Source organism: Leptosomus discolor, chromosome Z (genome assembly GCF_034619465.1).
Source record: "Leptosomus discolor isolate bLepDis1 chromosome Z, bLepDis1.hap2, whole genome shotgun sequence".
Lineage (NCBI taxonomy): Eukaryota > Metazoa > Chordata > Aves > Leptosomiformes > Leptosomidae > Leptosomus > Leptosomus discolor.
The window spans coordinates 36,086,961-36,108,350 of NC_141419.1; the positions used below are offsets into that span (position 1 = coordinate 36,086,961).

The window sequence follows — 21,390 nt, forward strand, 5'->3', positions numbered from 1 at the left end:
GGACAAGAATTTCAATATTCCCTTTTGAAAATCATTCCACAGTAAAAAGGTATCATTATTGGGAAAACGTTCTTGGTTTGTAGATAGCCTACATTTTCCACTTAGATAACTTAGCCAATAGATTGGTCAGGATATGGTCAGATTTGTAAGCAATGTTTCTCATTTTTATTTCATAACATATAAAAGAAGTTTTAAGCTTTAAAACTTACTTATCTCTGAAGGCTATTCATATTTTGACCCAGAGTCAGCACTGTTTAGAATTAGCAACTGAAGAACCTAATTTCTTGGTGATCTGAAATTTCATGCCAAAGAGAAACACTCCCATCTGCATTCTCAATTCCACATGTAGGGTTTGGCCATACAGTCCCCCACACCATGAATTTACATCTCTCTAGCCAGTTTCCACACCTTGCTCAGGACACAGCTATTACAGAAGTTTTACCAGGAGATAGGAAATTGAGATTTTCCTGAAAGTGCACAAAGCCATCTTTTTAGATAAAGAGATCAGAAACAAGATAAAACATTTGTTATTTTATTAACTAGAAGCATTTGTTATTTTGTGAACTTGAAACGAAGTAGTGGAATGAATTAAGCTTGCATAGAGCGAGACTTCATACGCACAGCTGAAATAACTATGCTTGATAATGCTTAACGTGGTTTACAGTCTATCACAGTTGACAGAATAATAATAGCTTTCGGTGAGCCTTTTGAGCAGGCCAACTGCTTTTGTAATCCAGCTAAAATTTTTAACAAACTGGATAGATGGCTACTGTGAATGAGCCAGCTTGTCTCCAACAGAGTTTATAACTGGTTGAATGAATGCTAACCACGGTGAGGGAGGGCAAATCCAAAGGCCCTAAATGCCTTTTTAAACCTATATAAGCATTTAAAATTCACAAGCCTTAGGGCAGTTTCATCCATTATACTGAAGTCAGTGGAGTTGTTACTGAGGTCTTGTTCTGCAGGACCACAAGCACCCAATACAGTGAGACAGTTCATCATCTCCGAAAGTCACCAGGCACTGCCGCCAGTGTGGGGGCAATTCTCATGCAGTTTTCTGTGTACTCACTCATGGTAATGGGGGCCCCACCTACCTAAATACTTTAAATTACACAAGTGAGATTATGGAGCAGATTTTCAAGACAAAGGGTCTGCGGGACCTCTTGTTATCTATGTTTTCTTCTAAGTTTCAATAGGAAGGTGTTGATGCAGAAGAGCCCCCAACCACCCCAACCATTTGTTCGCCTTTTAGTTTCAGGGAATATTCACTTAAGCTAGGCGTTTGGAAGAAGGCTTTTCTGCAGCATCTGGATAGTCACTCTGCCCTTTTTTCTCCCAAAGGAAAGGGCTACTTTGTGACATGAAGACCGAATTATCCACTTAGTCTGCAGATAATTCAGATTAAATACCACATTCTGTGCTGTTTAACATCTTTGTCAGCAACATGGATAGCAGGATTGAGTGCACCCTCAGCAAGTTTGCCAACCACACCAAGCTGTGTGGTGCGGTCAATACGCTGGAGGGAAGGGAGGCCATCCAGAGGGACCTGGACAGGCTGGAGAGGTGGGCCTGTGCAAACCTCATGAAGTTCAACAAGGCCGAGTGCAAGGTCCTGCACCTGGGCTGGGGCAATCCCAAGCACAGATACAGGCTGGGCAACGAGTGGAGTGAGAGCAGCCCTGGGGAGAAGGACTTGGGGGTGCTGGTGGATGAAAAGCTGGACATGAGCCAGCAACGTGTGCTTGCAGCCCGGAAAGTCAATCGCATCCTTGGCTGCATCAAGAGAAGCGTGGCCAGCAGGTCGAGTGAGGTGATTCTGCCCCTCTACTCTGCAGTACCACATCCAGCTCTGGGGCCCCCAGCATAAGAAAGACATGGACCTGCTCAAGCGGGTCCAGAGAAGGGCCACAAGGATTATCAGGGTGCTAGAGCACTCAGGACAGGCTAAAAGAGTTGGGTTGTTCAGCCTGGAGAAGAGAAAGCTCTGAGGAGACCTTCTAGAGGCCTTCCAGTACTTCAGGGGGGCCTACAGGAAAGATGGGGAGGGACTCTTTATCAGGGAGTGTAGTGATAGGATGAGGGGTAATGGTATCAAACTAGAAGAGGGGAGATTTAGATTAGATATTAGGAAGAAGTTCTTTCTTGTGAGGGTGGTGAGACACTGGCACAGGTTGCCGAGCAAAGCTGTGGCTGCCCCTTCCCTGGCAGTGTTCAAGGCCAGGCTGGATGGGGCTTTCAGCAACCTGGTCTAGTGGAAGATGTCCCTGCCCATGGCATAGGGGGTTGGAACTGAGTGATCTTCAAGGTCCCTTCCAACTCAAACCATTCTGTGGTTCTATGGTTCTCAAAACAATCTGTGGGTCCCTAAGAAACATGTTTACTTCATTTGATTAGTAACTGTTCTAAACAGAACAGTAAAAACTTTCTCTAGGTTATAATTTCAAAGTATTTTTGATAAACTATCAATCTTCTGTTCTGAAAGTTCAACGTGGAGCTTAACTCACCTACCCCAGTAGTGTGGTCTCCTTTTGGTCCAGTGTAAGAAGTGGGAGTTGGACCCCTCTTCCTGTGCCAACTCCCACGACCTCTCTTCTTCTGGGTAAACACACACTCATCTTTTTCAAAAGTACACTCTCCAGGATTGGGCAGCAATGGATCTGTAAGGAGAGGACATTTTTTAAAACTGTAAATATATTAGACACATATAGAGAGAGATTACACAAGCAATGAATTGCATTCACTTACCTGCTGAAATCACTTTTATCTACCTAGCAATACTTACAGTAGTCACAAGCTTATAAAACCTAGCTTGAAACTCACGGACAAAATTTAATTTCATTTTCTTCACAGCTTTGGGGAAATCTGTGCCCTCGGCTGGGTCACTAACATGTACTACTATTCTTTAAAACATCTCGTACAGTTTATTATCTCATCATAGCTCTTACTCCACCATGGGCTCTACCAGTGTAATTTTCTTCATTACTTTGGCACCCCAAGAAGTTTAATGAGCTGCAGCATGTATAACATGCATATTAAATGAGTCTTGTCAAAGATTGTAGTTTCTGTGATCTGAAATCAAATATCTCATTTAGCTCTCATGTCCCCTTGGCACCAGATACAAATACCACATACGAGAGACCACAGAGCTGCAATTACTGGAGTATTTTCATTATTTCAATTCTATTAGATGATGCGGAAGAAGGAAAGTTGACAATTCAGGTGCTCACCAGGAAGTTTCTGTCAGCTTTTCTGATACAATTTGAATTTGTGCTTCAGGAGTAGACACTCTGAGCTGCTTTCACGTTTTGGAAAGGAGGAAGCCTTGATGCCTCACCTACTCTGGGGCATTTTTCAGGCATTTTTTTGCTGCCATCAGTGACAAGTCCTCATAGGACTATACACCCAAGTATCAGTTCTGAACCTTTGGTTACTTTCCAGATTACTTAGGAAATACAGAAAGGTAAAACAGACAACTGTTGGAAATACTTTAGAAAAATGGCATTCTCTTCTTTCTGTTCTGTTAGCTGCCTGAATGCATGAAATCCAATCGAAAGAGATCATTAAAAAGTTATTATTACATGGGAATATAAGTGGCATGGTAGATCAGCCCCATCACCATTTCAAAGCCATGGCTTTATTCTGGGGAAGAATGGGATTACAGATTATGCCCGTCTCATGAGAATGGTTTCCAGATTAGGATACAATCATCGCATTGTCAAACCTCAAAAAGCCCCAGAAGAGGAAGTTTTGGTGCATTCAGAGAGGTTAGCCTGTGCATGTCAGAGGGTAAAGTCTTGCTCAGAAACATTTAATTCCTCCCACTACAGGAGGGAGAGTTCGACTCATCTGTCTTCACTAGAGAAGTGCAGTTCAGATAAGGGACTGCGCCTTGGCCTTGCACAACTGTACTTCTGGACAAAAAATAATAATATTGTGTTTTGAAAATACTGCTTATGGGTCCATTCCTGGTTTCCTAAAAGCCACTGGAAAACGGCTTTCCCCTCAGTTAGACTTGTTTTTTTTTAAAAAAAAAATTGTAATGCCCCAAAAGGAACGCTATATACAAGTGCACCGGAGTCAGTGCAGTTCATTAGGAGTTAGCTGGTACTCCTGCAAACAAACTAGTCCTCATTGTATGTATGCTACTGCAAAAACAGTATTTATGCAATACTTATTGGAAAAAGAAAAGAAACCACAGTGGGATGAAGGCAGCTGTAGGATTGGCTTGGAAAATTAAGGTATGTGATGAACTCTTACTAAAAAGGATAGCAGTTGTTGGGTGACGAATATACATGGTCTTACCATGGCAGCTTCCCAGGCTCAATGACACATCATCTAGTGCCACAAGTCCACAGTCCCAGAAGCTTTTACACCAGCTGACAAAGACAACCTGCAATACATGAAGGAAATTTCAGGTATCTAAAAAAAGCTGGCACTGTTATGAGACTGATATCTTAGATGTTTCCAAATGCACTAATAATTTTGACATCTAAAGAACAGAAAGTATGAATTTGGCACATACTAACACTGCCAATGACTGAAATTTCAAATCCAGTGAAGTTTAGATGTATGTTTTCATTCAATATAAAGTGTTTTCTCACTTTTATAGGCAAATGATGTATCTCTGTATGTAGTTTCCATTTTATTAGGAGAGTGTGTATTTTTTACTGTATGAGAAAACATGACTCACTGAGGTTATTGCGGGTTCCCTCGCCCCCCCAAACTGTAAACACCTCAAATATCCTCAGCTATCTCACCCTTAGAATGAGGAGGTTTTATCCATGGAAAAATAAATGTGAAACAGTAATGCAGAGTGATGGCCAAGAGAAATGGCCGTGGCAAAAAACAAAGAACAAAAGAGATGAGATGAAACTACTGCATAAAATGGAATTATTCAGGAATGACACAAGGCCATGATACCAGAGAGCAGGAGGCTGGAAAAGCTAAGCATCATTCACAGTGTTCATCTGGGTTTGTGAAGATTAAGAATAGTGTCCAAGACGTTTTATTCGACTACACATTAATTCTGCCATGGGAAATACATGTCACTCAAGAGATGACAAAATAAAATGTAAGGAAACTGTAAGATTCCCAGCTGCACTTCTCCCAAGATTGACACAGATCTTTTTGAATTACAGAAAACACAATGAGGTTTATTTTGTGAAAATAATGCTGGCAGTTTTCTTTGCCTAACTACTGCAAACCATCTGTCTGACCATTAGAGTTATGACCGTAATTTGGAGGAGCTTTTCAAAAGAATTCCTTTGTGATGAGATCTAAGCTAGTGACTGGAGACGGATGAGTGTCACTTCTAAGAGTTTAATATTCTGGCTCAACTGTAAACATCTCAGTTACATATTTGAGGTTAAATGCTGACTGACAGTTTCATGTGGATACAAAAAGCTTGTTAAAAATCATTCATGCATTATTTAATCTGTCCTTTATTAACAGGCTTGGTAACACCTTCGATATGGTCATTATACTGGATTTTGCTAGGTTGCTTTGCTATGTAGTATTTATTTACCCATCTGCTTATAAAACAGCCTGGGACGCAACTGCACTTAAACCGTTGAAGCATGGATGGGTTATGCTGCCCAGGATGGAGCAATTTTCAAAACCGTTTTCCACTCAGTGCTACCAATCTTGTTAATAGTGATTATCTGTCTTGTAAACTGTTACAGCCGTGGACTTGAGGAGTGTCCTTGCACAGCGTGCACAAAAGCTCAGTGTATAGTGGCCTAAAACTGGCCTCTTTTTTTTTTTTTTTTTTTCTGTAGAGGTGTTCTCTTAGTCTTAAGGTTTAACAGGACAAAAATTGTTTCCTACTTTGTAAGTTCATTCTCAAGAAACAGGCACAATCTATTAAAAAATGGTAGCATCCCTTGGAATAAAGAATACAATAAATACTGACGTTGGGTGGACGTCATTCACCAGACTTTTAATAAATGCATTCTGGTGAACATTTGCAATAAACTAAAGACATATTATAGTCCTAAACCCAAGAATCTTCAGAAAACCACACATGAAAGGGTGAGGTCAGTCCTCGTTTGTGAAACAACATTTCCACACTGTGGAATCATGTTGTAAGTGATGTTTTCCTATTGACATCATCGGGAGCTTGATCAAGTTCTTTATTCTTAAATTGCAATAATTTGTTCCATACAAGGTATGTAATTACCCACTGGATCCTGCAGAAAGCCCTCTGTTTCAAAAGCATCGCAACAATAACTGTTAGTCTCTCAAAGGCCACTGAACCAGTAGCTTTTGTACAATCAAAGGACTGATCTGTTCCAGCGACACTTGTGAACTTGTTCAGCTTTGACATCTGTAGCTTTAGCATTACTAAATCTCCACATGCTTTTTGGGGTGACACGCTGCCATGAGCAGACTTTATAATTGCACAGGCATGGGGGAGCTTGTGCTTGGGAATGTGGAGTTTCCAGTACTACCTATAGCAAATGTACTTAAATTGTTCACTCGGCTTATTTTGTTGTTATATTCGTGATTTAGTTTTCAGCAATGGGGTAGGACATATTTTTATTCACAGGTCAAACTTGTTCATTCTTCTTTTGTCCTAAATGTACTTTTTTGTCATAAAGGGAAATCTTTGAGTATTTGAACTTTACCTACCAAAATTTTATCAATTTAGATTTACTCAGCTACTCATTTTCACCCTATGTCAGATCTCCAAATCCTTTCTACAGTCTTGATAGGACTAGTCTCATGATGCTTTACATTTGTTTTTGTTTTGAACAAAAATATTTCCCAGGTCAATTCTTCCAAAAGAAATTTTAATGAAGTTATCTCATGCCTTGGAGAAGAGGATAGGAGGACCTTTCTGCTCAGCTCACCCTTTCTTCATAAAACATGACAGATGAACAACATACTAATTGTTTCAAACTAGGTAACAAATCTTCTTAGACTTGCATGTTATCTTGGAGGCTAAATTAAAAATGTTATCAAACGCAGGCAGTTGTTGCCTGTGTTACTGAAAAAGAAAACATATTTTCCTCTCATGTCTGCTTTTGTTCCAATAACAGTACACAGCCAGGGCATTAGTTTCCTTCCAAATCATTGCCTTGCTTTTTTTTTGTTGGTTTGTTTATTTTCCAGTGCTTAATCAATGTTCCTGGCCTGCAGCCTCAAAGTATCAATAATCCGTTCTTAGCATTTATCCTGGATTATATCAGTAATGAGTAACACCAGATAAGAACAGCCAGTAGAGCAAGCAGGGTTTCACTTCTCCCATTACACATTGTTGAGTTGTGCTGCACACACTGAGTGAGGTAGAAGGGACTTCTCATCCTTAGCACTTTGCATCTCTACAAGTAGATGTGAGTTAATCAATCATGTGCATATGAAGTTTACCTGCTTTTGGAGGAGAAGAAAGAGTAGGACATGCAGTAGGGTACCTCCCATCAAGAAGTGTAGGGAAGGACTAATGGGGAAGCTTGTAAAAAGAGGTTTGGAGGGAGCTGGACAGAGAGCAGAAGAAAAAGAGAGAAGATGCCCCCAGATTCCTATGGGTTCTGTCTATTTTCTTTCCTACTTGTTTATCCTAGAAAATACAGCTCTTGCTCAATTAGAGAGCCAGACCAGCTGAAAAAAAAAAAGAAAAACTGTGACAGCAGCCAAATCTGGTGACTTAAAAGCAACCTGTGCCTCTGCAGCAAATTCATTTACCTGATTCCATCCTAGTGAATATCCCTACCTTTAAACTACACACTGTATGTCAGTGTAGACACAAAACTCAGTCTGTCACCTAGTCACATACTTAGCTTCAATTTCTTAAAGGAGAAAGGCAGTTACAGTGGAGTCTGAGGTGGGTTTTTGTGAGAAGCAACTGTTGTGATTTCCACCCAGTGACACAAAACTCAGTATTATGAAATCCATAAATAGTTTGAGCACCAGAAACAAAAGTGTGACATGACACAAAGAAGCAGTGAAGATGTTTGCACAAAACAGGGAGCCTGACTTTTCAGCCAGTTACCCTAATACACAGCCATGTAAGTGTGCAAGACAGTGACCCATCACTAGCACTGGGAATGGGAGAACCGTTCTGATTTTCCCAGGGCTCTATGATACAAATGTTATCAGTGTAGCCCAAATTACTTTTAACTAGTTTAATTAAACTAGCTTTTCAATGGCTTGCTTTTCTTTGGCTTAAGCAGTCAGAAACTGATTTATCAAGAATGCAAGTAAGCTATTAAGCCAAAATTAGAATGTCTGCAAGCTTCTGTCATTTAAAATAAATTGATTTAAAATGGCATTCACTGGGCAAGTTCAATATCTTGCCATGTAAATACAATGAGCTTCTGCAGGAAAAATAATGGATTATGAAAGCTGCTACATAAATCATCGGATAACATTGCTAATAAGCTTGAGACATTTGAACAAATATTTTTGAAAATCTTTCCTGTCCAAGGGCAAATGGGTTGCAGAAACAAACAAACGGAGAGAAATGTAAAGCCTACAGAGCAACCTAGGTCCACAGGCTGTTAATATTATATCTATATTCACTGGATTGCCTTGCATAGTAGAGAATACTGCCTGCACAGAAATGTGTACAGGACACTGATATCTTCATCTGTCCCCCAGGGCCCTCCCAGATTTCCAGAAATCTGCTTTATGGCTCTATCCTCTTTTCGGTGAAACAGTTTCCTTGGCTCTTTTTATAAGAGGAAAAGGTTCTTGCCTTTAGACTGAGGAGTCTTGTCAGATGATGTGGTATCATAGTATCACAATATTAAGTACCCCGGATAAAAATTGAGCAAAAAAAGGAAAAGTCAGTTACGTATCACAGGTACCGAAAGGAGGTATGTAATATTTCATGTAGCATATCTCCTTGCTTAGCTACTGTGAAGATGCAGGCCACTTAGGTAACCCTTTTAACCTGAATAATTTTTACAGTTTCCAATATGCCATTTCCATAACTGTATATCAAACATCACAGACAGTGGAGTACACATTTTGCAAGCCCTAATTTCTCAGCAGCAAAGAAATTCTAGAATAATTTAATACTGAGCATCATCGCTGTGATAATGTGAGAACAAAGGTCCAAAGACCCTGATACCAAGCCCTAGGAAGGCGGAGGGGTGATAATGGATGTTTAGGGAAAACAGTACAAAAAATGAATCAACCATAATGCTATTTGTGCTATTATATTATGTTCAGCCCCCAGAGAGTTGATGAACTCGCTGAACTGGAGGTCACACGTGTACCAAGGTGTCTGTGGTCACTGGGAGATCTATTTTCCATGAATTTGCCTAGTTCCTTTTTAAATGCATGCATACTATTGGCCTCCACAGCATCCTGCAGCAAAAGATTTCAGTGTTTAGTCATTTCCGAAAAGCTCCCCCCTTTTGTTTGTTTTAAAACATATAAACATTGAAGTGTAACACTCAATCACTTGATTTTGCTTTCTCACAACTGCATCTAAAAGTAGTTACGGAGGACAGGTGAAAACAGATGAACTCGAGGGAAGAGGGTGAGGGGAAAAAAGCATCAGACAGGAAGAAACGTACACTGAAAGAATGAAGGACTGGGGCGTTGGTGGATAAAAATCAGAATATGAGCCAGCAACATGCGCTCACAGCCCAGAAAGCCAGTTGCATCCTGGGCTGCATCAAGAGAAGTGTGGCCAGCAGGTCGAGGTGATTCTCCCCCTCTACTCTGCTCTGGTGAGACCCCACCTGCAGTGCTGTGTTCAGCTCTGAGGCCTCCAGCACAAGAAAGACACAGACCTGCTTGCGTGGGTCCAGAGGAGGGCCATGAAGATGATCAGGGGTCTGGAGCACCTCCCCTATGAGGACAGGCTGAGAGAGTTGGCGTTGTTCAGCCTGGAGAAGAGAAGGCTCCGGGGAGACCTTAGAGCAGCCTTCCAGTACTTCAAGGGGGCCTACAGGAAAGACGGGGAGGGACTATTTATCAGGGAGTGTGGTGATAGGATGAGGGGTAACGGTTTCAAACTGGAAGAGGGGAGATTTAGATTAGATATTAGGAAGAAATCCTTTCCTGTGAGGGTGGTGAGGCACTGGACCAGGTTGCCCAGAGAAGCTGTGGCTGCCCCCTCCCTGGCAGTGTTCAAGGCCAGGTTGGATGGGGCTTTGAGGAACCTGGACTAGTGGAAGGTGTCTCTGCCCATGGCAGGGGGGTTGGAACTAGATGATCTTTAAGGTCCCTTCCAACAGAAACCATTCCATGATTCTATGAAAACCAAAGAAATGCTGCCACAACTACTCTGATGGAAGTAGAGTGGACTGTTATGATGCCAGCTACCTTCCTGAGGATTTGTTTTTTTGTGGGAGGTATTCGAGCACTACAGCACGAGGTAACATTGCAAAAACTTGCATGAATCGATAAACAACATGAGATGTTTGCTTCAGAATGGTGAACCCTGAGCTTCAGAATGGTGAACCAAACCCAGCAGAAGTGAACAGAACTGATGTAAGTAGAGCCAGTTGCACTCAAACCTTAATTTTAATCTACGCATTTGAACTTTATTGTGAAGTTGCATAGAAGAAATATCTTTCCATGGTGGCATATACACACAAAGACACACACAGAATATTAAAATGCAGATTCTGGCTCCACAGTGCTCGTGAGCACCTCCAGGTTACATATGCTATATATGATTTTTTCTTTCAGTTAGCTCTGACATTTTCCTGCCGTGTATTGGCCTGGAAGATCAATTTCAGTACATTCAGTCAGATCGAAAGAACCTACGTACTTCGGACTCAAATTTTTATTCTGCCGTTTAAGAGGCTTATACAACAAAGCATGAAGGGTTTCATCTATTTTAGTAAATGTTAGAAAATTTTTTTTCACTTCTTCTATCTCACATTTATTCCCTGGGTGCTACAAAAAACGATACTGTATGTGTATAGAAACATAGGTACTTACATTAACTAAAAGAGAGAGTGCCTGAAGTACAAATTGAGAAATCAGAATTTTAAATTTCCTGCGTTCTTGCTAGTATTATATAGCATATGTATTTGAAGTATGTACACATATATACATATATATATATATATGTATAAGCATTTCTGACTTGCTTATCTGGATCATACCCGCCTAACCTTTTCAACATAGTTGTTTCAAAGTGTTATATTAAAGCCTCTTGGCCAGCTTCATGTTTCCTGCTCACAGAAGTCAAGCCAACAATCAGTGCCAGACTGCAGTTAGCTAATTGAAAAAGAACTTGCAAAAACCATTACACAAACGAAGAGATGAAAATCTGAGCCTTTTATTGTCCTGACGCAAACAAATACGTTATCAAAATTAAAATGTATCAGACATATTTTATGTCGTTTCCAAAGCCTTGGGAGTAGTATTCATAGTAGAAAAAAAGATGAAGGACAGCGGTAATCGGGTATTTTAGAACAATTGTTTTCTGGCTGCAAAATTGTTATGACCTTCAGGACTCCCTGGCCAAAGTAGCCTAACCATTGCCTTGCCGACTTTACTGGACATTATGGAGCTGCCAGGAGGCTGTTTACTGTTTCCACAGGCGCTGACCCAATCTACAAGTCACACCTAGTAACCAAGAACTTGATCAGCCAAACTGTTGTGCATGCCTACACCTTATCATTCAAGTCTAGACATGATGCATCTCAGAAAACAATACAATACGCACATCAGCCAGCACATCTGTATTAGAGGAAAGATAGTAGCCCTATTTTATTTTGAGACCACCTCACTCCATTAAAAGACTGCTTTTCACTTGCTTATAACATTGCCAAGACGCAATGATTTCATCTCAGACTTTCCATGCCGGGTCCTTGCTTCAGGCTTGTTTTGGAAGATTTAAGCCAAAACAGTTCCATCATTTCCGAGAACAAGGCTAAGAAAAAAGGTTTTATTTTGCCCCTATTAAAAAAATTCTTTGAAAAGCTTGGGCACTCCTAGGCTTTGGAGTAGGAGCATGAAATGTGTCAGGGTTTGGTCTTTGTGCCAGAACTGTGCTTTCTGTCAAGTCATTAGATTTTGAAAAAACAAATTTGTAAGAACTGGGACAAGCAGGGCAAACAGACTGGGACATGGACACGATTAGAGGGAAAAAAATTGGACTATCCAGAGCTGAGCAGCCAGGAGTAAGATGGGGAATGGCGGGGAGGGGGGGGGGGGGGGGGGGGGGGAGGTGTTTGTGGCCTACAGGGCAGCATAGATAAGACAAAGATACATCAGTGAGGAGGCAAGAGACACAAGGACAGGTGATAGGATCCAGGACAAGAGAGGTCAAGCTTCAGTGAGTGTGTTTCTCTATACCATCTCTCCCTCCAGTGCCTGAAGTGTAATTCCTGACTTGCTGGTTCGACCTCTCCCTGCTGTTAGGCAAAATGTGCTCTGACGCTCCTGCACAGCTGGCCTACATTGAAGACAGACGTTGAACGGAGTGTTCTTTGGCAGCTATCTTACTAAGTCCTACACAGACACATCTTTACAGATAACTAACCTAAGTGTTTATACAATGCCACACAGTGCTCCTTCATTTCCTTCTATTGGCTTGGAAAAGAAGAAACAAATGAACTAAAGCATGAAAGCGCTTTTAAAAGTAATAAGGTTGAAAAGCTGGGCATGAGATTGCAAGGAAAAACCCAGAATCGGGTTCAATGTGCAGCTTCATTCAAGCCTGCTTGTGGATATTACAAGCAGACAACCTGTAACTACACATGGGCGTTTTTTAGGCAGTAGCAGATGGGGAGAGCAGCATAGAGAAGAATAAAGAAGTCAAGGGAATATCCTTGCTGCTTCTGAGCCTGAAGGTTTGCAGGAGGGAAGAAACCCTGTGCTCTGCAGCAGGAAGGTTTGTAGACCTCTGGCAGTTACTAAAAACCTTCAGTGGGTCCTTCAGGTCTTGTGATGGGAAAGACTTCTTTCTTACAGAAACAAGTTGCAAAATGTTTCTGTTGAGAAGGCATTCCTCTAATATCACAAAAAGTGAGATTTATTAAGCTTTAGAGAACTCAGCATGTGTTCTGCATATCATAATTCAGACATCCCTTCACCTAATAACTGCATTTGTGGGGGGCGTGTGGTGCAAGTTCTGCCTTAGCCTTGGTTTAAATCTATTCTCTCACAGTCTTTTATCCTGGACTGAAAGATTAAATTAGGTTTAGAACAGGGATCAAGTTTCAGTTTTGTATATGTAGTAGATGCCATTAATACTTATAAATCATACACAAGCTATAATGTGCTGAACTTTGTATAAAGGCCTTCTTTCCCATCACAAGACTGAAGGTTTTTGATAAATGCCAGAGGCCAACAAACCCTCTGGCTGCAGAGCACGGCGTTTCTTCCCTCCTGCAGACACGCAGGCTCATAAGCAGCAAGGATATTCCCTTGACTTCTTTATTCTCCTCTGTGCTACTCTCCCCATCTGTTACTACCTACAGACAGACTGGTAACTACAGACACGAAAGCTGCAATTCATGAAAAGTTTCCATGCCAGGCAAGCTTCTTCACAAGTGTTTTAGATATACTAATTTCTAGGAAAAGATAAAAATAGTTCTTCATAAATTCATATTAGAAAAGATTTTCCATGTAAATGCCAGATCTTAAAAAATGTGACACCTCCAAGGCTATAAACAATTTTTAACAGTCATCCTCAGCTGTCATCAATACTTATACAGTGTATTACGCTACACAAGCTACTAAACCTTTTTAGAAGTAATAAAGAAATACCTAAACAGGAGATGGCAAAAGTATGTTATAAGCTTGCCTTTTTAACCAATACCTTTTCATGGTTTAAAAAAAAAAGAGAAAAATACTATTCCGCAAATATTTTGCAATGGTACTATGAGAGACTTTTCTGTCATGCACTTGGCTGGGCAGTAATAATTTTTTTTTTCTATATCTGTTGAAAGGGAATTAGGGATTCTATTACCTTTTATGTATAAAAAATATGTGCATAAAAATCCCAATATTTTAAGGTATCACATATCTGAGAGAAAACACTAGCCAACAATTAGGGCTGAAATTTTCAGTGTAGATTTCCTTTTTAATTCAGTTAGGCAGCTTTTTTTTGTGAACTTTTTCTTTTACGCTTAATTTAATTTTTACTATTGAAGAAAATCACTTTTTTTGTTCCCAAGAAAAGTTAAACTCAATAACTACTGCCATTTCAAAAATTACTTTACACTGGGGAAAATGCTTTAAGGTGTTTGTCTATACTTTAGAAATACTTGAGTTTACTACACAAGGTTTCATTCATATGTGCATAGTACTATCACACTGAAAAAAACCTGGTTTTGTCTCAGTGTCATCAGATAGTGATCCATCTGGTCCTCCTTAGACAGCTCACAGATAGTGAAAACCCCAGAAATCAGGATAACAGCAGAAGTAGTGCCTACACAAATCTGTGTGAAAGTCAGTCTTTGTTAAAAGAGTGGAGATGAGGAGTAACAGCAGCTTGAGGACTTAAGCGATGATCTGAAATAGTATGTTATTCTTATTAACATGCTGAAATAGCAAAGTGATCCAACCAGGCACTCCAAATGCTTCAAGTCCATTGCTCTAAATTACACTGACTTCCAGTTTCATATTTCAGCCCAGTGGTTGAGTGTAGGAAAGTAGGAGCAACTCCTCATTTTGACCAGAACTTACCAGTACTGACTTTTTAGATTAATTAAAAACCACAATTGAGTACAGTGATGCGAATCACATAGGAAACAAAGAAGAATGAGTGAATGTGGAGCCTGCTGAGAAACCAAGACACAACTGGCTCCCAGGTGAAATCTCCACAAATACTGTGACTACAGTTGGGGACACCAGGGCAACACTGCCCCGTTCCTCATATGAAGCCACTTTACCAGGGGTCCCATGAGAGCCAGGCTGCGGAGAAATACTCTACTCCCCACTGTAATGCCTGGGGCATTCTATTTCACTTTGCAGGTATAGCTCACTTATGGTTAATCCTTGGATAACAAAGAACCCTGGGAGGAGAAGGCAAGGAAAATCTACCACCCAGAATTTGGCAGGTTTGAAGAGTTGATTCTTACCTTGCAAGGCATAGGCTTTTTGAAGGAGATTTCAGCTTGAGTCCAAACTCCTTTTGGAGAGTCCAAGACGGACCAGATTTTCTCCTGAACGACATGATTCTCCTCGAAGATATAAACAGCAAGAGTGCCACTCATTTTGAAAAACCCATATAAGGCATAATAAAAACGCAGACAAAATTGCAAGTTTCCTGGCAGGGTTGGGCCATACAGACGTCCAATATACTCAGGCTGTGATGTAAACTTTGTGTTTGCCAACAAGTAATAACCTGCAAGACAGCACAATTATTGAGTATTTCTGATATGCAATTAGCACAGCTGATTTGCTATTAAGGCAGCTTCTGTTATTGCATCAGACTCTGGTTGTAAAAACAGTTTCTACTGGCAGGAAACTGATTTTTGAAATGAAATAAGATTTTTTCTAAAAGCATCCTGGCTACTTAAACCTAAACTGACACATGGCTAAGTTACCAGAAATTAGCATTTTTCAAATTTACACTGAAATATTCTCTGGCCTGCTGAGCTCACTGGAAACATGGCTGTTTCGAGAGTACTGTTCTGAGATCAAAGAATGAAGGACGAGGCACAAGGGAATGGGACAACTCTGCACAGACAGCTCTGTGTGGCCAAATCTGCATGCCCAACTCTGCGAGGTGACAACTCTCCACAGGCTGGCAGATTCCACCAGTCCTCCCCACTGGGCCAGTCCTCCCTGCCACGCCACACCAGTCCGCTGCACTGCAGCAGTCCTTCCCACCACATGACAAGCTCTGCAAAACACCACGCCCCCAAAAATGAGCCAAAAAAAACCCAAGCCGAGGCTGACAAAACTGCAGGGTCTCCCGCCAGGCAGTGCCCTCCCCCTGATGTAATGGGCATTGCAGGCACAGCAGGAATCAGCTCCCGGGCATCCCTGCTCCGACCCCCATGAGAGACTTCTTGTGCCAGGCACTCAGGGCTCCCCACGGCGCTGCGCGGAACCCCCACTGGTATTCAAGGGCTTTGTGGAGCTCGCCGTGTGATGGGGAGCACCTGTGTGGTGCTGCGAGGTGGGGAGGACCCCCGCGGTGCTGCATGGTGGGGAGGACCCGCAAGGTGCTGCACGGTGCCAAGGACCGTCATGGCGCGGCTGGGAGGTCCGGCACAGCTTGGTATGGCAGGGAGGACTGGCCCAGTGTGGCAGGGAGGACCAGTGCGGTGCTGAGGACCGGCGGAATCTGCTGACCCGCACAGAGTTGTCCCCACACAGAGCTGTCCCCACGCAGAGCTGGCTGCGCAGACTTGGCCTAGACCTGGGGCACAATTCCCTGCACCAAGTATAAAGAGGTGAGACTTTAGCACATATGATTAAGAACCGCGAATACTCTACACAGAGAGATGTGTGAGCTTCATTACTTGTTAGCAGGCCTTTCACTATGCAGCTTCACTACACAACGTTTCAGAGTTTTCCCTTAAAAATGAGAACTATCCTAAGCCTGGAAGAGCTCAGAGCCCACCGTTCCTCTATGTTAAAAGCAATGCATTAAGCTACTATTATATTTGCTTGCATATTTTGTGGAGTCATCCCTTCAGTGACTACAGATCAGTACAGTGAAGATACTGTGATTTACGGCCCTGCGTGACTCAATGGGGGACCTTCCCCCTTTACATGTGGGGAGGCACCAGCCAGAGTCCCAGCTACGACAGAGCAGTGTACACTGTTTTTCAATGGCAGGGAGTTGCAGTGAGGCAATTTACCCAACATGCTGATGACATTATTTAACAGAGTGAACAATGATACAACAGGTTAAACTTTACACCCAGTTTTACTCTTCTAGTGAAAAGGAGTGTTGATTTACCAAACCCGGTAGTGTGATCTCCTGCTCTATACACGTTTCGCTTCACTTTCACTCTGCTCCATCCTGGGCCATGTTTGTGATCCTGGTAAAAATTACACAGATCTTCCTCGAAATTGCAGCCTGCCTTGGCAGGATTAAAAGGAGCTCCTAAAAGATAAATGCATATGTTCTGTTAGGAAGAGCACAGTATAATAAGCATAGGTATTTGAAGCAGCAGGGTGTCAAAGTATACTCTGTTTCGTCTGACTTGCATTACAGAACATGAGCATGTGCAAAGATGTTACACATACATAATGCAAAGTCACAATGATATCAAATTATCAATTTTCTATCACAAGTGGGTGTTATTTTCTTATATTTTTGCTGGAGCTGGGAGGAAACCCTTTTGTAGTCATGTATAATGTGCGTGCATATGCATACCGTAAGTATGTAAGTCAAATAGCTTTTGGTTTATGTACCACCTCATGGCTACTGACCTCTGGAGCTATGCCTCACACTTTTTAGCACTGAAGCAAAGAAAGCTGCACCATTTATAGTGAAGCTGATTAAAAGCTAAAACCCCAGCCCTGCTGATGGCTCTCTCTTGACCTGTGATGTGGAATTCATGGGTCAGGATTTGCTTTATTCTGAAAAAATCCCCTGGTGAAAGGGTGCTTTTAAGTAAAACATTCCCACTTGTTTAAAAGCCTTGTCAGTCACTTGTACCAGATGCTGGAGGAAAATCATGCAATTTTTGGCTATGTCAGGCATCCAGGCCCTGTGAGCATGCATGACCCTTCTGTGTGGAGGCTAAGAGGGACTTCCTGGCAAGGGCAGGGACACAGGCAAACAGCTTCAGGAGAATATTTTGGGTTTGGAGAGATGCCTGTGGTCTTTTCAGCCTCAAATAAGCCAGATCTAAGCACCACTCATGTGCCTTTCTCTGCCTAGAGAGAAAAAGCTGGCGGCCCTGGTCTCCCCCCACTGCTTTCCTAGCTAAAGAAAACACAGTTGGAGCACTACCAGGTAGATGCAGTGTTAAACTCATCTTTTGATTCATCCTTTGGTGAGCAAGTTTAATGCTCTGGCACTTTTTTCCTCCATTTGGCTAACACTGAGACCTTTCTGGAAAACTTCCAGAAAAATAAGGAAAAAACATAATACTGTTGTGTACACTGCTATGGCTGAATATAAGGAGAATGAAGATCTCTTGCTTTTTAACATCTCTAATCAAAGCAATTAAAGATGGAAATACGAGATAAGTCTGCAGGATTAACCAGCTTTGTTATATTTCAACAAAATACAAAGCAAATGGTTTGCATTCATTTGTCAGAAAACAAACAAACAAACAAACCCCAAAACTTCAAAATCAGAGTTAGTAGGCAAAGCTCTAGCTGAACCTATCAAATTTACCAGAGTAGATCTGAACTTGGGCCATGATAGCATGGCTAAATCGGGATTGGGGCAGAAAATACTATACAATTTTTATCATACCTCAACACATATAAGGCATCTGAAAATTAGTACGGAAAACACAGATGAGCATACAGCTCCAATCCATGGCATACTGCAAACATAACTCAGGATTTTTATTGCAAAACAAAGCAAAAACAGAACAGGCATTGAGGAGTTAATGAAACCACTAGATTTACTCAGCCAAGAGTTTTGGATTAATAACATATCTGGAATCTACCTGCTATTGATACTTCAGCAGCACAGGTAAAGCTAGCAGAGACTCCAAGCAGATAAGAAAGGGAAAAAATATATATTTTTCCTTGATCATTTCAAAACATTAGCCAAAAATTCAAACTTGTGACTGAAAGAATGGATGGGCTCAGTGGGACATCACTAATCTACTATGACTATTGCTTCGTGCTACAGTAAAACCCAAGCAACCAGTACACAGCTACCTAAGAGGCTGCATTTACAGGTCCTTCATCCCACGTGCCTCTAAGAGGAGGTCACAGGGATTCAGCTGACTTCTGCTGTTGCGAAAACCTAATAAAAACCTGACAGTCATGCCACTGTCTGAGATAAATAATACGCCCTGGAAGAGTGAAGACAGGAAGGCAAGGCTCCTGTTTTGGCTCTGAAGAACACCTCAGGGCATGTGGCATGGAAGAAAATATTCCCTACATCAGCAATAATGAAAAGCCCAGGACGTTCTCTTCCTCATACCATCACACCTGGGGAAATCCTCCTCTCTTTCTGCAACAGGCCTGCGAGTGGTAATTTGTTCAAAAGCTGGGGTGATGCAAATACAGCATTAAGTCAGCGCTCCAGTTGCAGATCCCCAAGGCAAGGTCTTTGGAGGGGAAGCATTAAGGACTGGTTTCTGGAGAAAAGTATGGCATTAGTGTTTATCTGCTGTTTTGTCGCCAGGAGGAAAGCCCAATGGTTCTGGTCAGCTGAGAAGGCAGCATCTGCACATCACTACCAAATATTGCAAGCACTGACAGGTGGTTCAGAGGGGCAAAGCAAAGGGGGACAACAAGGAACGTAAATAGCAATAAGAACTCATACCTGTCTGATTGCTGCAGTACACTGTTGAGAAAGAAATGTCGTCAAGGGCAACATAACCTCCCTTGGCACTATTGAAAGCAACTTCAAATATTACCTGGAAATGATAATCGTTTGTTATTCATCTACTACATACACAGCAGTAATTTTGGTGCACATCTTCATATTACAGAATTCTGATCAGATGTCCCAGATGGACTCCAGGGCATCTTAGACAGCACTGCAGGTATTGGGACAAATCAAATTATATCACTTATTAGGGATATACATCAGAGCCTGACCCTAGCACAAGATCTTTGCCCACTCAATGTCAAGGAAAAATGAAGGGCAACATAGGTCTTCTACTGCCTTATGAAGCGTAAGTTTTAAAGATGCAGTAAGGCTACTGTCATGATACCATATGGAGCCAGGATTCAGGGTCAGCAGCCTGTATTGACTAGAACTCCAAAGCTGCCTAATTATTACTGTATCAAGAATCTATCTGGACCAAGAGCAAAAAACAAACTGTGTGGATTACTCTGCTGTTACAATATTAAGTTTTACTGTTTTCTTTGAACATCCGTAGGCACAGAAACCCGTGCCTTGGCATCAGTTGGCAGGGAAGATTTTCTTTTAAAAATTTAGTTAAGATAAGAACCAGAAAAGCTATCATTGTGTTTTGTTTACCACGAAAATCAAACAATGTTTGTATTTAGACATTCCCAGGGGACATCATTTCCTCAAGTAAGCGGAGGACAATCTGTAACTCTTGAGGAAGTGTCTTAAAATTTCTCTTAAGTATCAAAGCACTGAGTTACAGGAAAACTTTGAGGCAACCCCAGGGACAAAACAAGGATATAAGGACAAATGCTTCCAGAGATCCTGTTCAGTGAAAGCAATGCCTGTGATGTCTCGCCTAGGGATGGGAGCCAAACTAGGAAAGCTGTGAAAGAATCCTGAGCAATCTCCTTTAGCCAGATGAAACAAAGAGGAAGATCCTCTTGAAGCTACTGAAGAAATTACATGCAAAGTTTAATCTTATTTCTATAAAGTGATCTCTAAAATAATGACTGTGTTGGATTACATAAAAATTCCTCGAGCAGAATAAAGGCCCACCTAGCCCGCTGCTTGTTTCCAACAGAGGACACCTACAGAAGGAAATGAAGACAGTGACAAGCTTTTCAGTTCTTCTTCTCTCACATTGCATTGCTGATGGATTTTTTTCTTTCCCATTAATTTGTCTAATCAGTTTTTGAATTGATTAGAATAATGGTATCCATGGTATGCTATGGAAGTGAGTTCTACAGTTCTTTGATGTAGGAAAAAGTCCTCCCTTCAGTTTATTTTAAAACTATTACCTGGTAATTAAGAATTTGGACCAGCAACATAAATTATGAGAAAAAGGGAGCAGTCAACCCTCTCTGTGTCATTCAAGACTTTTATGAACTTCTACCATATTCTATTCAGTCATTTTTTTTTTACAGACTGAAAACTCTTATTTCATTTATGTAACTTCTTCATACTTTTGATTATCCCCATCTCCCTCTTGTAGTTCTAGGGTATTCTTTTTTTCACTGAGAGGGTTGGACTTGCATATTCTGCTGAACATAGGGGTACCCTGTGCATTCATCCAGTGGTACAACAGCTTTTGTTTTTTTCAGTATAGCTAGTTTCCAACATTTGGGATGGTTTTATGAACACCATTAAGAATTGAGAGGATATTTTCACAAAACTAATGACTTCCATGCTAAGCTCTAAGTGATCATTAATTAATTGCCATCTATAGCACTAGGACTGTTTTTTCCCTTGCATGTTACTTAATATTTATTGAATAAGTAATTCACTTACCATTCAGTACTATGAGACCTTATCAGATCTAATCTCCTTTTCCATACCATTTAAAGTCTGACAATTCAAATGAATGACCTGGTCACTGACTTCACAAAAGGACTATGTAACATCTGATGAATACTAGTTTTACCCCTAATAATTTCTGAAAATCTGCAGGTTTACCGTGAATTAGCAAATAATTTATGTGCAGTTAAAGCACGTAGAATGAAAGCAAATGTATTTGTAAT

At 41.2% G+C, this 21,390-nt stretch overlaps 1 protein-coding gene across 1 annotated transcript in view; it reads right to left on the reverse strand.

Annotated features, from left to right (window-relative positions):
* MAMDC2 (MAM domain containing 2) overlaps positions 1-21,390 on the reverse strand; it is a 64,235-nt gene that overhangs the window by 3,861 nt on the left and 38,984 nt on the right. Inside the window, exons 7-11 of the mRNA XM_086479819.1 lie at positions 19,337-19,430; positions 16,835-16,981; positions 15,000-15,265; positions 4,303-4,390; positions 2,505-2,657 (exon numbers count right to left, since the gene is read on the reverse strand). Coding sequence (XP_086335945.1) covers positions 2,505-2,657; positions 4,303-4,390; positions 15,000-15,265; positions 16,835-16,981; positions 19,337-19,430 — 748 coding nt within the window. The remainder of the gene's footprint in view (positions 1-2,504; positions 2,658-4,302; positions 4,391-14,999; positions 15,266-16,834; positions 16,982-19,336; positions 19,431-21,390) is intronic.